General features: G+C 39.7%; 1 protein-coding gene across 1 annotated transcript in view; it reads right to left on the bottom strand.

Annotated features, from left to right (window-relative positions):
* Positions 1-354: 354 nt before the first annotated feature.
* The window catches only part of PRIM2 (DNA primase subunit 2), a 302,144-nt gene continuing 287,716 nt past the window's right edge, over positions 355-14,782 (bottom strand). The window contains exons 13-14 of the mRNA XM_052648836.1: positions 7,965-8,033; positions 355-873 (exon numbers count right to left, since the gene is read on the bottom strand). Coding sequence (XP_052504796.1) covers positions 652-873; positions 7,965-8,033 — 291 coding nt within the window. The 3' untranslated portion in view covers positions 355-651. The remainder of the gene's footprint in view (positions 874-7,964; positions 8,034-14,782) is intronic.

Raw genomic sequence — 14,782 nt, 5'->3', positions numbered from 1 at the left:
CCCTTCTATTCCTTATAACAGTATGAGCAACTGTATACATTCTCTTAATTCCTGAGTCACAACTCACTTCAGTAGAGTTTGCTCCCATTCAAAGGGGCAAAAATTCTCTTGCTAATGCAGAATAACTTCAAATGGTCAACTCAAGAGAAAAAGGAAGCAGAAAAAGTTTAAAATTTGGCAATATGTTGAATATTCCAGAATACCACATTAAAACCTGAGGCAAAGGCATGAGTCTCACAATTATATGCAGACATACAATTACATACATTTTGATATTTATTAACAAAGATGGTCCAGAAAAGGTCTGGGCCAACATTACAGTGATAAGTGTTAAACTAAAAGCTGTTCTCAGTTGTATTGTTTCTAGGCAACAGTAACCAGTCCAGAAGGCTGTTTTCTCTCCTAAAAAAGGACTTAAGTCACATCATTCAAGTGTTATATTTCAAAAGAAATACTTCCTCTTCTCTTTTGACAAAGCAAAATACACTGGACGTCTTTGTTTTTACCTGCAAGCCTGCCTTCCTGAGAAGCATGTACATGTGGATGGATTAAGGAGGTAGGGCAGAGGGAAAAAGTGACGAAAAAGAAAAAGGCAAAATCGTAAAGTTGGAAATAAAAGCCAGTGAAGAAGACCAACTGCCCAGGAACCATTCATTGAAGCAACTCCTCCAGCTCCTCCAGATCCATGTCCAGAGCAGAGCTGAGCGAGTCCAAAGTGGAGGACGGATCCTTGCTTCTCTGGACACTCGGTTTGGGTTGGGGTGTTTCAGGTTGGACAGAATCCTTCTTGATGTCTTTACCTCCACTGAGGATCCGCTGGCTCTCAAAAAAGAACTGGTTTGGATGACTCAAAGAAAAGCCACAGTCATCCACCTGCACAAGAAGCAGATGTGTGTTACAATAATACATATATAACAAAAGTACAAATAAAGGGGGTGTGAAGAACCATCCGGACCTCATTCAGAACCTACTCAACACCTGGACACAGATTCTCCTTCAAAATCTCAACCACCACTCACACGATCTCACTCACAGGGAGCTCCAGCCACCCCCAACAGTAACGCGCTGTGAGCGGTACTTCCAGCCCAGACCCCTGCTTCCCCACCCACCTCCTACCTGACACCTCAGACGCTCAAAGGCACATTAGAGCAAAATGCCTGGCATCTTGTCAGTCAATATTTGTTTAAAAAACAAGAAAAGAAAAGAGGAGGATCTTCCTGATGAGCTGAGTCTAGAAGGATGAGAGAGTAACAGCTGGGACGATGAGGGTGAGGGCCTACAAGCAGTGGGGCCCCAGGAGCAGGGGACAGAGGGCTGCCTGGAAAAGCAGGAGGTGCGGGCGGGCTGGTGTGCAAGGCACAGAAAGGGGAGACAGGACACGAGGCTGGGAGAGGCCGCGGCCAGAGTGCAGAGACATCCGACAGCCGTGTCAGCAACCCAGACCCAGCTGTGTAGGGTCAAAATTTTTAGGGGTCACTGACATTTCTTAAGAAGGGAAGTGATGTGATTAATATGTGCAATCTTATGGTGGATTAAAAAGGATTAGCAGGGGGTTAAAGTTACCATTACAGTTCAAGATGAACCTTCTTAACAAGTAGACCAATAAACAGAAAGAAGATCTTTCCTGGTAAAACTTACTTGAGAATCCTAAGGTTCTCTGATTCTCTGTAGTTATTGTTGATACATGTTGGACCAATAATTTTATAATAATTCAGTGTATAGCAGATTGATAGTGTACACACTGACTTAAGAGTTATTACCCAGATCATCAAGAATAATTTTTTATCTGTTCATTTCCTGCTTAGTTTCAAAATATTTACTGAATGTTTTATCTATAATTTTTATTAACAATGGAATCATTTTGTGAACTTCTTTATTATATTGTTTTTCACTCAATTCATTAAACACTGGGAGATTCAATACAAAGTTTGCATTTTACAAAGTGTTTCATGAAAATTAAGTTTATTTCCCAGCACATTTTCAACCAGTAGGCTTTGCTTTTATAAATAGAGAATTCTAGAGATTGGAAAGATGTAAAGAATCCTTTAAATTGAATCTCCTCCAAGCACAGACTAAGAAAGTGAGACCCAAATGGTTTAGACACAGTCATGGCACTAGTAACCAGTTGTGCCTGAATCAGAATTCAGGCCTTTAGGTCACTTGCTGCTGCTGGTGCTGCTGCTGCTAAGTCGCTTCAGTCATGTCCGACTCTGTGCGACCCCATAGACAGCAGCCCACCAGGCTCCCCCATCCCTGGGATTCTCCAGGCAAGAATGATGGAGTGGGTTGCCATTTCCTTCTCCAATGAGTGAAAGTGAAAAGTGAAAGTGAAGTCGCTCAGTCGTGTCTGACTCTGCAACGCTATGGACTGCAGCCTACCAGGCTCCTCCATCCATGGGATTTTCCAGGCAAGAGTACTGGAGTGGGGTGCCATACTCTGAAATCTGTTTTAAGGGGTTTTATGCAAGGTCAAACTTATAATCACAGCATTATAAATATTATTTTAGAGATAAACTTGTCTATAAGAATTATAAAAAGCATAGTTGGGTCACTTTATGCAAAAAGAAGCTAGTACCTTTTCTGGTCATTAATTACATATTTTCCACACCTTGTTTCAAGTTGTTAAAATTGTCAAAATATCTATCTCAGATATCTATGGAGTAAACTGAATGACTAGATTTCAATGTGGACAAAATGAAATGTGGTCATCTTTATATTTTATACACCAGGCTTCTCTGGTGGCTCAGATGGTAAAGTATCTGCCTGCAATGTGAGAGACCCAGGTTCAAACCCTGGGTTGGGAAGATCCCCTGTAGAAGGAAACGGCAACCCACTCCAGTACCCTTGCCTGGAAAATGCCAAGGACAGAGGAGCCTGGTAGGCTATAGTCTATGGGGTCACAGAGAGTCGGACACAACTGACTGACTTCACTTTCACTTTTCACTTTATATTAAGCATCATTTCTTCTCCCCTGAAATGGGGGTAATAGTGATGTCACAGGGCTGCTACGAGGAAAACCAAGGAAATATGAGGATAAAAAGAAAGAGCTGTTGAGTCTATGAAATCTACATTAAATCCTTTGGAAAGATTCACGAAAGGCAAGTTAGTTAAAAATAAAACAACCTGAATTCTCAAAAAGATAGGGAGAAAGAGCATACTGCTCTGTATTATCATTAAGTTCTTTTTCCACTTTAAAGAAACATAAACTGGAAATCAGTGGTGGTATATTATGTGTGTGGTTTTTGAAAAAAAATGAAATAAAATTCCCATCCCTAAACTACACTCAAACAAAAGATTTTGCCTTTATATCAGAAAATTAGCAAATAAACGACATTCAAATGTTTTAAGTTTAAAATGTAATGTTCTGTTTGTGTTAGCTGGTTAGCTGTGTCCAGCACTTTGAGACTCCATGGACTGTAGCCCGCCAGGCTCCTCTGTCCATGGAATTCTTCAGGGAAGAACACTAGTGGGTAGCCATTTCCTTCTCGAGGGGATATTCCTGACCCAAGGATTGAACCCAGGTCACCTGCATGCAGGCAGATTCTTTACCATTTGAGCCACCAAGGAAGCCCAAAATGTAATGTTAGGTTACATTTGAAATGTAATCTGTTTTAATTAATATTTTTATTAACCAACTAAATAATGCCAAGGGTACTGAAATGAGGGCTGTAACCAAGGTTCTGTGTGATGTCATGTTTCCCAACTTTCTCTCTTAGGTCTGCAATCACCCTTTCTTAACTCATTTTGTTAAATAAGCTAATTTTACCAAACATCTATTAAGATGCCTGATAGCATGATGAACTTATGAAGAGTTTCCTTCTGTTTACTAGATTGTATTTCTTCTAAGATGGGGTATTTCTTTTGAAATTTTTCTTTCTTTCACTTTTACTTTTGGCTGAAGGAAGTTATCTTTCACCCTGTTCAGGTTCATAAAACTAGTTTTAGGGAGGAAGGGGAGAAGCATAAACCAAATAGAATGAAAATAGATTTTACTTTAAATCCAATTAGTAAAAAAAATAGAGTAAGAGATTTATCCACATCAAAATCTCCCACTTCACTTAATGCTTAAAAGTTAGCAGTTACTTCCTTTGTGTGGTGGTGGCACTCAGTCATGTCTGACTCTCTGCAGCCCCATAAACTATAGCCCTCCAGGCTCCTCTGTCCGTGGAATTCTCCAGGCAAGAATACTGAAGCAGGCTGCCATTTCCTAGTGTAGGGAATCTTCCCAACCCAGGAATAGAACCTGTGCCTCCTGTGAAGCCCCATTATTATTCACTAAAAAACAAAAGGGGGTGAGATTCAGTTTGCTTCATTCTATATTTGGAAATACTAAGTGAGAATTTTCACAATTTTGTTTGCTGTGACTGTTTTTCTCCTTGCCTTTTTTCTTGTTTGGTTGCTATTGGTGATATTTTTCTTTGTAGTTAATAATTTTTTTTATTATTATGTTTTCTACTTTCTGTTAAGTATTAAGAGAGGGAAATCCTGTGGCACATCTTCACTCTGTCCTATGATCTCAGAAGTCCCAAAGCAAAGATCTAACAAAAGATGAACAGAACAAAGTGGTGGGATGGAGACCTTTATAGGCTACATTATAAATTTTGAGTTTCATCTTAAGAGGGAAGGGGAAGGCTTTTTAAATGTTTTTAAAAAGCACGTTACTGAAATGGTCAGATTTCTCTGTTTTACAAGTGACCTGGCAGCAGTGTGGAGGAGAAGGAACTGGGCAGATTAAGTGTGCAGCTGCTGAGGAAGGAGTCAGGAAGCTGCTGCAGTGAGTGATACACACAAGAGACAGTGGTGGCTCCTGGCCCAGGGTTCTGACTGATCCCCAAAGTGATCTTGAGCGAGGATTAAAAAGCTTAAGTGTACTTGGTGTATCCTATTTAAGACTGTAGTAAAATGTGTGATAGATTTTAATAAGATTTGTGTAGAGATCTCTTACAGTGAAAAGGAATTATGCTAAGCTGTTTGGAAAATAAGTATCCAGAATGACTCAGTACCTAAAGAGACTTATTTCTAAAGAAACAATTTTCAATTAAAATCCAGAGTTTAATCTACACAAAGGCCTAGTGTTTTCATTTACAAACGGAGTACGACAAAATTTTTAAAAAATCACTACAATATAAAATATTGCTCTTTAAAAATCTGAAGAAAACAGATTTCAAGCAGGCCCATCTTTGATATCTACTAAGTGAATCTCTCTCTAACATCTGCTTTGAATCAGCATGTTTTGCACACGATGACCTTCACAGTAACAAAGGTTTCATATATCTGCTGTAGCAAATGTGGATTCTGAAGGAATGGAAGCAATACTGTTTTACCTATGGGATGTTTGGGTTTTAATCAAGAGGTTTTCAATGACAACTTATAATGAGGCAGCTGGTCTTGCCAAAAAAAGCCATATGGAACCATCACAGCACTGCTGTAAATGTTATCAGCTAACTGGTTCATTTTCAAAACTTTCATTAAAGTGAGTTTGATCACAGAGGGCTCAAAAAAAATAATCACAGATTTTTTGGGGAGAGCAGGCAGAATGACAACAACATGACAATAAAAATAGATTTTGTTTTTAAATTAAATTAGAAAAAATAGTAAGTGAAGAGAGAGATTCACAACAAAAAAATCTATAGGGAGACATTTAGTGAATATAAACAGCCTTTTTATCCCATTGATTTATATATGGTTTAAAGTAGATTTTCTGTATGTGGGAGGATTTAAGACATGTGTCTTTTTAGTCTCTTCATTAATCTGAGGCAAGTTTTAAACACTGGCAATAGTAGTAATACTCTTATAGGAATAATCAATAGAAGAGATGCTACAAAAGCAGATCTGAGAAACACTTCTTACTTTTTAGCAATGTCACAGACTCAGTGTTAAACATAATTTTCATATCTTCTTAAAAAAAGGTTACATAAGTTGACCTTAATTTGTCAAAGTTATAAGGCCTCTTAATTAAAAAGGTCCACAAATAATTAAGAATTAAATTAAATTAAAATTTTCAAGTTAAGCAAGCAAATTAAAGAACACAGTCTATAGGGGAAAGAGTTGTGCAAGGCTGATGCTGAAAATACCAAACATGTGGCTCATCTGTTGAGATTCCTATTTTAATAAAACTGACGACAATTTGTTGTTCACTACTATATTGACATTTAGTCCTTTCAACTTTGTAAAAATAAAATTTTTATGCTTTTAAATAAAAACACTATTTTCAACAGTTAGGTGTAATATTAAGAGGACTGGACCCACGGCCCAGGGCAGACCAGGATTCTGTCTCCAGACCTCCCACGAATCAGCTGTGGTCCCTCAGGCAAGTCATGTTGAATTACTAGGCCTGCTTATTTTTTAAAGTAAACTGTGAAGGCTGGATTGTGAATCTAGAAAGGAAAATACTAACGGCCTCCACAGTTGTTATTACAAACGCAGTTTCAGGAGCTCCAGAACAGCAGTCAGGATTGCTTCAAGAGCTCCTGGTGAGGGCTTTGACAGCCTGTTCAAATCCAAGCTTCACCCCTTAGGGCCTTAAGCCCTCAGACTCTCTAAGCTCTGACATGATGGGGATGCAGATCGGGCTTACTCTAGTCTGCAGTGTGAACCAAAGGACCAATGTGTCCAGAGCACTAAGTGCTGGGCCTGGCACACGTGAAGGGTTTTGTAGGTGTTGGCTGATATTATTCAATACTATTATTGTTTTCATTATTATCAGTGATGTTATAAGATATATTTGTCCTATAAAATTTAATGTAAGAAATTCTGCAATTATATAACCACAAAAGAAAAATGATTTCATGAAAACCAGAAAACATAAAACTGATTATAAAACTTAAAGTACCGTGTTAGCTGATGATGAATTCCATACATGTAGCATCTTTTTTGGCAGGATCATGGATCCTTCTGAAACCTGATAAACACTAGGCTCCAAAAATGTGCAGTATGTACTTAGAGAAAAAATGTTTCAAGGGTACATGGCCCAGGTCCATTCTTGGCTTTCTGTCCCATGTTAGAAAGCCATGATCAGGACCAGTGACTGCAAACAGGGGTCTGTGAGCTAAGTTGACCTGCAGACATGTTGTCAGCTTGCACACAGTCGCAAAACTTGTCAGTGTTCACATCTCTAGCAGTGTGACTAATTCAGTGGTGTTCATCCCAGGCAATTTCGCTTTTCTGGGTTATCTACCTTATCCCTGCAGACCTCTGAGTTTGTGACCTAAGCATTACACCTCTCAGAACCTACTAGCAGGCCTTTTGTACAGGAGTCTGGCAAGAAAACAACCAAACACATTTCCCTGACTCCCTTGCAGCTTGGGGGTCCACTGCATAACCTAGGGTCTGCCATGCAGATAAACATGAGACTAAGAAACAGACTAGAGTAACATGAGGGAGCAGCCACAAGTAAAAGCATTCAATTTTCTACAAGGAAGATGGCAAAAGCCTTTGGTTCTTCTGGACAACAGCGGCCAGCATTCCAGACCTACTCTGAGGATTGGGTACCTAAGGCCTGAGGGTCCAGTCCAGCCCACCATGGGCTCCTATAAATAAAGTTCTCCGGAGACAGACACAAGCCTGCTCCTTCCCACAGTGTCTAGGCTGCTTCTGCATGACAACAGCAGAGAGGAGCAGCTGTGACAAAGGGCATGTGGACCTGTCATGACCAGGCCCTTTACAGAAAATCTGCCAACCCTTGGTCTCATCCATAGAAGTGGAGTGGTGGATGGTAGCCATAGTAAAGTAAGATTTTCTCAGAATGTAGTTTTTCTTAGTTACACTATTGCTGGTTCTGCAGCATCCAAACTTAGTTCCCTGCTCCTACTGTAAACTTTATAAGCAACCTCATGTTGTGTAATAAATCTCTTTTCCCTGAAAACAGCTGGAGTGATTTCTACTGCTGCAGCAAAAACTCCTAAATGAAACACGGAGTAACAGAAGACAAAGGATAAGGTTATAAAGTTTAAAAATTTACTTACATTATGTGTCATCTCAAAGAACTTCTGACAGGCTACCTGGTAATGTGTCCCTTTTACTAAATCCAAAATCTAAAAATGAAGGGAAAAAAGGGAAAGAAAAATTAGAAATTAGTTTTCTTCTAAACCACTGTAGCTCCTGCTTGCTGACCTTTTCATAATCTTCATTCCAGACAGGAAATGCATTAAATCATGTGGCACGTTGTACCCTGCAGCCTGGGCACTGTGATAATTTTGACATTATACAGTAGCTGTTTAGGTCGGCGTTAAACCACTGATGATAAGAGATAAGAAGCAATCTTTTTGACTTACTGACTGTGAATTTCAATAACTTTACCTTGACAACAAGATGAAAAGAAATCCCAGCATTATGATTTTGACAGTTATCAGAATATCATATTGCAACACATCTTCCAAAATTGTAAATATAAATCTAGTAACTTAAGTGGTTGGTGCATGAAGCATCAAGTATACTATTTAGATTTTTATTTTCCACATTACCACTTTGTACAAAAATAGTATAAAATACAGCTGTGTGCCCATCAGGAAAATCTAATGTAAACCCTCTGGATGAGTATCTATAGAGAGGGAATGCTTTTGCCTTCAATCAGATTTGTCCTTTTTGAAATGAAGTTATTTCTAGTAAAGCTCAGCAAAATGTGAGAGTAAACAGTCTATTCTGAACACCTATTAGGAACATCATCCCATATTGTGTAAATACAATTTGCTTCCCAATTCCACTTCATGTAACTTCTTCAGAGCCATGTAAACTCCCATCCTTATCAGCAGAGTGCAATGCTAGCTGAAATTTGTAAATTTTCATCACTTCTCCTGACAAATAAAATATATATGTGGCCTGTTCATAAAACAGTACAATGCTGGAAGTAAGAAATTGCCTCGAATGAAGGAAAAAAATAATTCTGGAGAAATGTTAATTTCTATCCTTTTTTAAAAGCATGAACTTCTTATCAGTAAAAGAAATGTAAGTGAAGTCTCAAATTCTTGCTGTCCTCCTTACTGAATATCGCTTACATCTTTTGACAGATACAAAAAAACTACAGCACAGAACAAGCAGCACATTCTACTGACAAGAGTGCACTTAAAAGAACGTTTTCTCTGACTCTCTTACAGGTTACATTTCTAAATTTCAGGTCACCTTTTACTAAATCCTACATGAAAGAACTGTGTAAATGCCAACCAATCACAGCACCCAGGATCCTGCCTGTCTACCCATGTGACCTGTCCACTTTTCTTGAATTATTAGAGCAAAATGAAAAACACATCAATTTAAAATGAATGACTGTAAATCTTTAAAATGAAGAAAGTCACAAAGTTTTTAAAGTAATTCAAACATTCTGAGCTCATATTTGCCAATGTTTTTACACATAGATAAGTCAACTGTGCTGAGATGAACTTGCAGTTGAGAACTGGCAAACATCAGTGATACCAAGGTGTGAATGTCTGTGAATTATAATCTTGGAGAAGCAAGGACTTTAAATATAAACTTAAGTTTAAATGATGCCATAAATTACCTGGGAGAAAATAAATTCACAGAAACAGATAAAAACCTCAACTGTGTGGTATGGAATAAATCCCCTTTATGTAAAAACAAAACAATGAATCTAACATCCTAGTCTATGTATATACGTTTCTTGTTTATATCTATACATATATATATGGTATACTTAAATATCTTGCAAAATAAATATGTAACATTATATATAACAATCTAATCTACATGTTTGGGAAACATACTATAAAACAATACTTTTATAATATGTAAGAAACATAATAGTAAAATTACATAGTTGGGTAAGGTACACATATAAAAAGTTATTATGAGAAACTGACATAGAAACCACAGAATGCAAGGAAAGATGATGTATTTTGAAATTTTAGGTTCCATTAAAAAATTGAATTTAGATTAAAAAAAAAATCATACAACAATCCTCTTTCTACCCCAAATCCTACTCCACTCCAGAGACTAGGCTCTTCCTTAATGAAAACCATTTACTTTTCCTCTTTTATTTCATCTTCCTATGAAGAATTTTTATTGAAAGTTTTCTTGCAAATTTATAAATAAATCATTTGCCCATCTGTCCTTAAACAACTTCGCTGACTGTGCAGCAGCACATTTGAGTGGATGAGGTTTCTGCCCATCTGTAAAGGTGCAATAGGGGAAGAGGTGATAGTGTTTTTCACTGGATGAACTGTGTCCCAAGAAGAAGAGTGAGGGAAGAAGACAGGTAACAAGTGACCAGCCTGGGAGATGGTCAGTGAGCCAGCAGGGAAAGCTGAGAGAAAGGTGTCCTGAGGTGACTGGGGGTTACTGGTAGGGATTATGAAGAAATAGACCTTCCCAGAATAGGGGAGTCTGTCTGTGCTCAGTTATGTCTGGCTGTTTGTGGGTCCCGTGAACTGTAGTCTGCCAAGCTCCTCTGTCCATGGAATTTCCCAGGCAAGAAATACTGCAGCAGGTTGCCATTTCCTGCTCCAGGGGATCTTCCCAGCCCAGGGATTGAATCTGCATTAGCAGGTGGGTTCTTTACCACTAGCACCCTGGGAAGCCCTAAGGGTGCCTGTCTACTCAAGGCCATTTAACTGTGGAAAGAATTAAAAATTGAAAAATCTTATAGCTGAATGATCTTATTTTCATTGAGACAGTTTTTCCTTAAAAAACTTATGTGTTTTACATAAAGATAGAAAATGTGAAACATTACTATTCTATTTTTTGGCAATTTATTTTTTATTTTATTTTTAAAAAATTTTAGTTGGAGGATAATCAGTTTATAATAATGTGCTGGTTTCTGCCATACACATGAATCATTCATGAATCATGAATCAGCTCTATGTTATCAGTTCCATGTATACATATATCCCCTACTTCTTGAACCTCCAATCCCACCCCTCTAGGTCATCATGGAACACCCTCTGAGCTTCCTGCACGATACAGCAAATTTCCACTTTACTATTTTACATGCAATAGTGTATATATGTCAATGCTACTCTCTCAATTCATCCCACCCTCTCCTTCAAGTAAGTCAGAAAAAGAAAAACAAATATTGTGTATTAACGCATACATGTGGAATCCAGAAAAATGGTACTGATGAACCTAGCTGCAGGGCAGGAATAGAGATGCAGATGTAGAGAATGGACTTGACACAGCACAGTAAAGGTCAGGCTGGATCATTACTATTCAAATAAAAAACCAAACAAACAAATAAAAACGTATACTTTAGTTTCCCATTATGATCTACATTAAAGAGATACATGAAAAGAAATGCAAGGGTCCTGGCACTGATGGGGAAAGACTGAAGGCAGGAGAAAGGCACAACAGAGGATGAGATGGTTGGATGGCATCACCGACTTGATGGACATGAGTTTAAGCAAGCTCCGGGAGGACTCTAGTGAACTGAACTGGGCACTGAGTGAAGTCTGGTTCTCCCGCAGGAACGGGAGCATTGCTCTGAGCACAGGTGTGACACAAACACACACATTTTCCCAGGACAGCCTGCCTGCTGTGCCAGGGGCAGGTAGAGAGGGTGAGCTCACAGTGGGAGTCCAGGGGACAGCTGGGGGGAGGGCGGTGGTCTACAGCAGGTGCTGACCGTCATGGGCGGGGTGGGGGGGAGGACAGCTGCTCCACGTGAAAACGCTCCACCACAGCACTATATGGTTTTATATACTTCATTCCTGAAATTCAGGGTCTTAGGAAGAGCTGGTCTCATTCAGAGTTTAAATGTTTCATGTAGTCGTAATTCAAGTGACCTTTTCTAAAGTGCTAAGTTTTAAAAGAAGAGTCCATGCCCCTGGGCTGTGGACAGATATGCCTGACTTATAGCCAGGCTACCATGAGCTCGAAGAGATGTTAACTTCAACCAGAAGTGCTGAGCTTTTCCTTGAAGCTGAAATTTTCTTTTATATTTTCTCAAGAAAGAAGAAATACTGGATATGATAATATTTTATAGTGTCAATGTTGAACATACCTAACCATGTTTTTAAAAAATATGCTTGGTGGGTGAGACAGGTACACAGCAAGTTAGTTCATAATATGCTTGCTTACATATTTTTTGTGTTATCATGTGTTGCATATTGAGAGGGTAACAGGCAGGAAGGCCAGGGGTCTCCAAACAGAGGAAATAGCCTGCAAGTGTCAGACATTTTTATCTCTCTCAAGTGGCAGGAGGAAACAAACTTGCGATATTTTCTCCTTCTCTATACAAATTTAAAAGGAGGTTTCTCTTAAAATACTCTGTTGCCATAATGGTACCTGGTTTCACCTGAAGTTCAGTTCAGTCGCTCAGTTGTGTCCGACTCTTTGCGACCCCATGAATTACAGCACGCCAGGCCTCCCTGTCCATCACCATCTCCCAGAGTTCACTCAGATTCATGTCCATCGAGTCAGTGATGCCATCCAGCCATCTCATCGTCTGTCTTCCCCTTCTCCTCCTGCCCCCAACCCCTCCCAGCATCAGAGTCTTTTCCAACGAGTCAGCTCTTCTCATGAGGTGGCCAAAGTACTACAGCTTCAGCTTTAGCATCATTCCTTCCAAAGAAATCCCAGGGCTGATCTCCTTCAGAATGAACAGGTGGTTGGATCTCCTTGCAGTCCAAGGGACTCTCAAGAGTCTTCTCCAACACCACAGTTCAAAAGCATCAATTCTTTGGCGCTCAGCCTTCTTCACAGTCCAACTCTCACATCCATACATGACCACAGGAAAAACCATAGCCTTGACTAGACGGACCTTAGTCGGCAAAGTAATGTCTCTGCTTTTGAATATGCTATCTAGGTTGGTCATAACTTTTCTTCCAAGGAGTAAGCGTCTTTTAATTTCATGGCTGCAGTCACCATCTGCAGTTAACTATTCTCAAACCTAGAGATAACCAATGCATTTCTCTTATGGAAACGTTTATCTTAAGCTATGCTAATGTACTATGCATTTACCCCAAACTCTGTCTTCAAGTTGGTTCCACCTCTTGGTTCAGAACCTACTTGACAAAACCAGTATGTTATACTCAGATATTGTTCCCCTAATCTATGTAAATGAAACTATTTGTATGGTGATCTGCCCTTCTTCAAGATTCAAGTTAATAATTTTATGGCCCAGAATGAACCATTTGGTGCCAAGATTATCCCAAAATGCATCTTATGGGTGAGGAGCCTGGTGCCATTCTGAGTTTTAAGACATTCCTTTCTTTTATTAACAGACTGCCAGGGACTATATAACATCCAGCTGAAGACTAGCAGCGGGGTACTCTTTCTGCCCCCTTCTGATGCCTATGTCAAAAGCTTTCTCTATCTCCTTTATACTTTAATAAAAACTTATTACACAAAACCTCTAAGCGATCAAGCCTCGTCTCTGGCCCCGGATTGAATTCATCTCCTCCAGAGGCCAAGAATCCCAGCATCTTTGTGTGATTCAACAACAACCTTTCAATCTGATATTAAAATTTTTTAAAGAAGAAACATTTTTGTAGAAAAGCCAGAATGAGGATGTAGTCAGGCAGCAGCACTTTCTGGACAGTGTCTGTCTCGTTGAGCTCCTGAAGGGCCAGCTCGCCAAGGCTGGGCTCAGAGGCAGGGCTGGCCAGAGTGGGAGTTTGAAAGAACCAGAGAGAGAGACACACACTCACAGGGTGAGAAGCTCTACTGGAGGAAGGAGGGGACGTAAGGAGACAAGAAAACATAAACAGGAAGGTGAGGGAGGCAGGTGGGAGCAGAGTGTGAAAGGCCCAAGCAATGGGTTCACGGGACAGAGCCCACAGCTGCTCTGCATGGCCTGCCCGCAACCGCGCTCACCCAGCAGGGTCATGAGTCTCCCCGCTGCCCGGTCCTTCGGGAACAGACAACGCACCACAGCTTCCTCATGAACCAGCATCAGTACCAAACAGTCCTTTAAGAAGGAAACCAAATCAAGTGCCAATTCTGATGCCTACGCTAGAAGTTTCTTAATTCTGCTTTAGAAAAATACAAATAATCTGAAGAATCGTATTAAACAAAGGCTTATTTGAAAACAAAAGCTTATTATTTAAAGAAAAATTCCAATGAAGGTCTAAGAATATTGCTCAAATGGCAATCTGAGTTTGGTTTTTAATGTCAATATTTCCAGGCTAGAGTACAAAACGTAAAGCACAACAATCATTCTAGTCTACTTCATCAGTAGTCAGAAGGTTAAGAAAAATTAAAAGGAAAAGCAATATCTTACTGTTAGGGGAAGCACACTGATTGAAACTGCCCACCCTGGCCAGGTACCATAGTAACCATTTGCATGAGTTGTTTTAGGACAGGAGATCCTGATAAGGGATAGGGAACTAATAAGCCACCACCATCGGGAAGAGTTCGGGAAAGGTCTAAAGGAGACACTGCGTGTCCGTCCACTTCCCAGAATCCCTCTCACTAACATCCATCTTGGCTGAGCAATGCATGTGCCACCAGGAAAGACTCTGAATTAGAATGATTGGTCAAAGACCACCCGGAAACTAATCCCATCACCATAAAACCCGACACTGCGAGCAACGCGGCAGAGCAGTTCTCCTGGGTTTCCTTACCCCACTGCTCTCCACCCAGGTGCCCTTTCCCAATTAAATCTCTTGCTTTGTCAGCACATGTGTCTCCTCAGACAATTCATTTCCGAGTGTTAGACAAGAGCCCAGTTTCGGGCCCTGGAAGGGGTTCACCTTCCTGCAACATTACTACTATATTTTGGTTAACTTATGTTCTTTAACTTTTTTCTCTATGTATCTTAAACTACTGACTGCTGACTGAAGTCCGTCAAGAAGAATATTAGATGATTTTTCCTTTTTTTTTTTAAACAATGCAG

The sequence above is a fragment of the Budorcas taxicolor genome, chromosome 11, assembly GCF_023091745.1.
Source record: "Budorcas taxicolor isolate Tak-1 chromosome 11, Takin1.1, whole genome shotgun sequence".
In the NCBI taxonomy this organism is placed as follows: Eukaryota; Metazoa; Chordata; class Mammalia; order Artiodactyla; family Bovidae; genus Budorcas; species Budorcas taxicolor.
The sequence above is the reverse complement of the archived record's forward strand: the minus strand, read 5'-3'. Positions and strand labels throughout refer to the sequence as shown.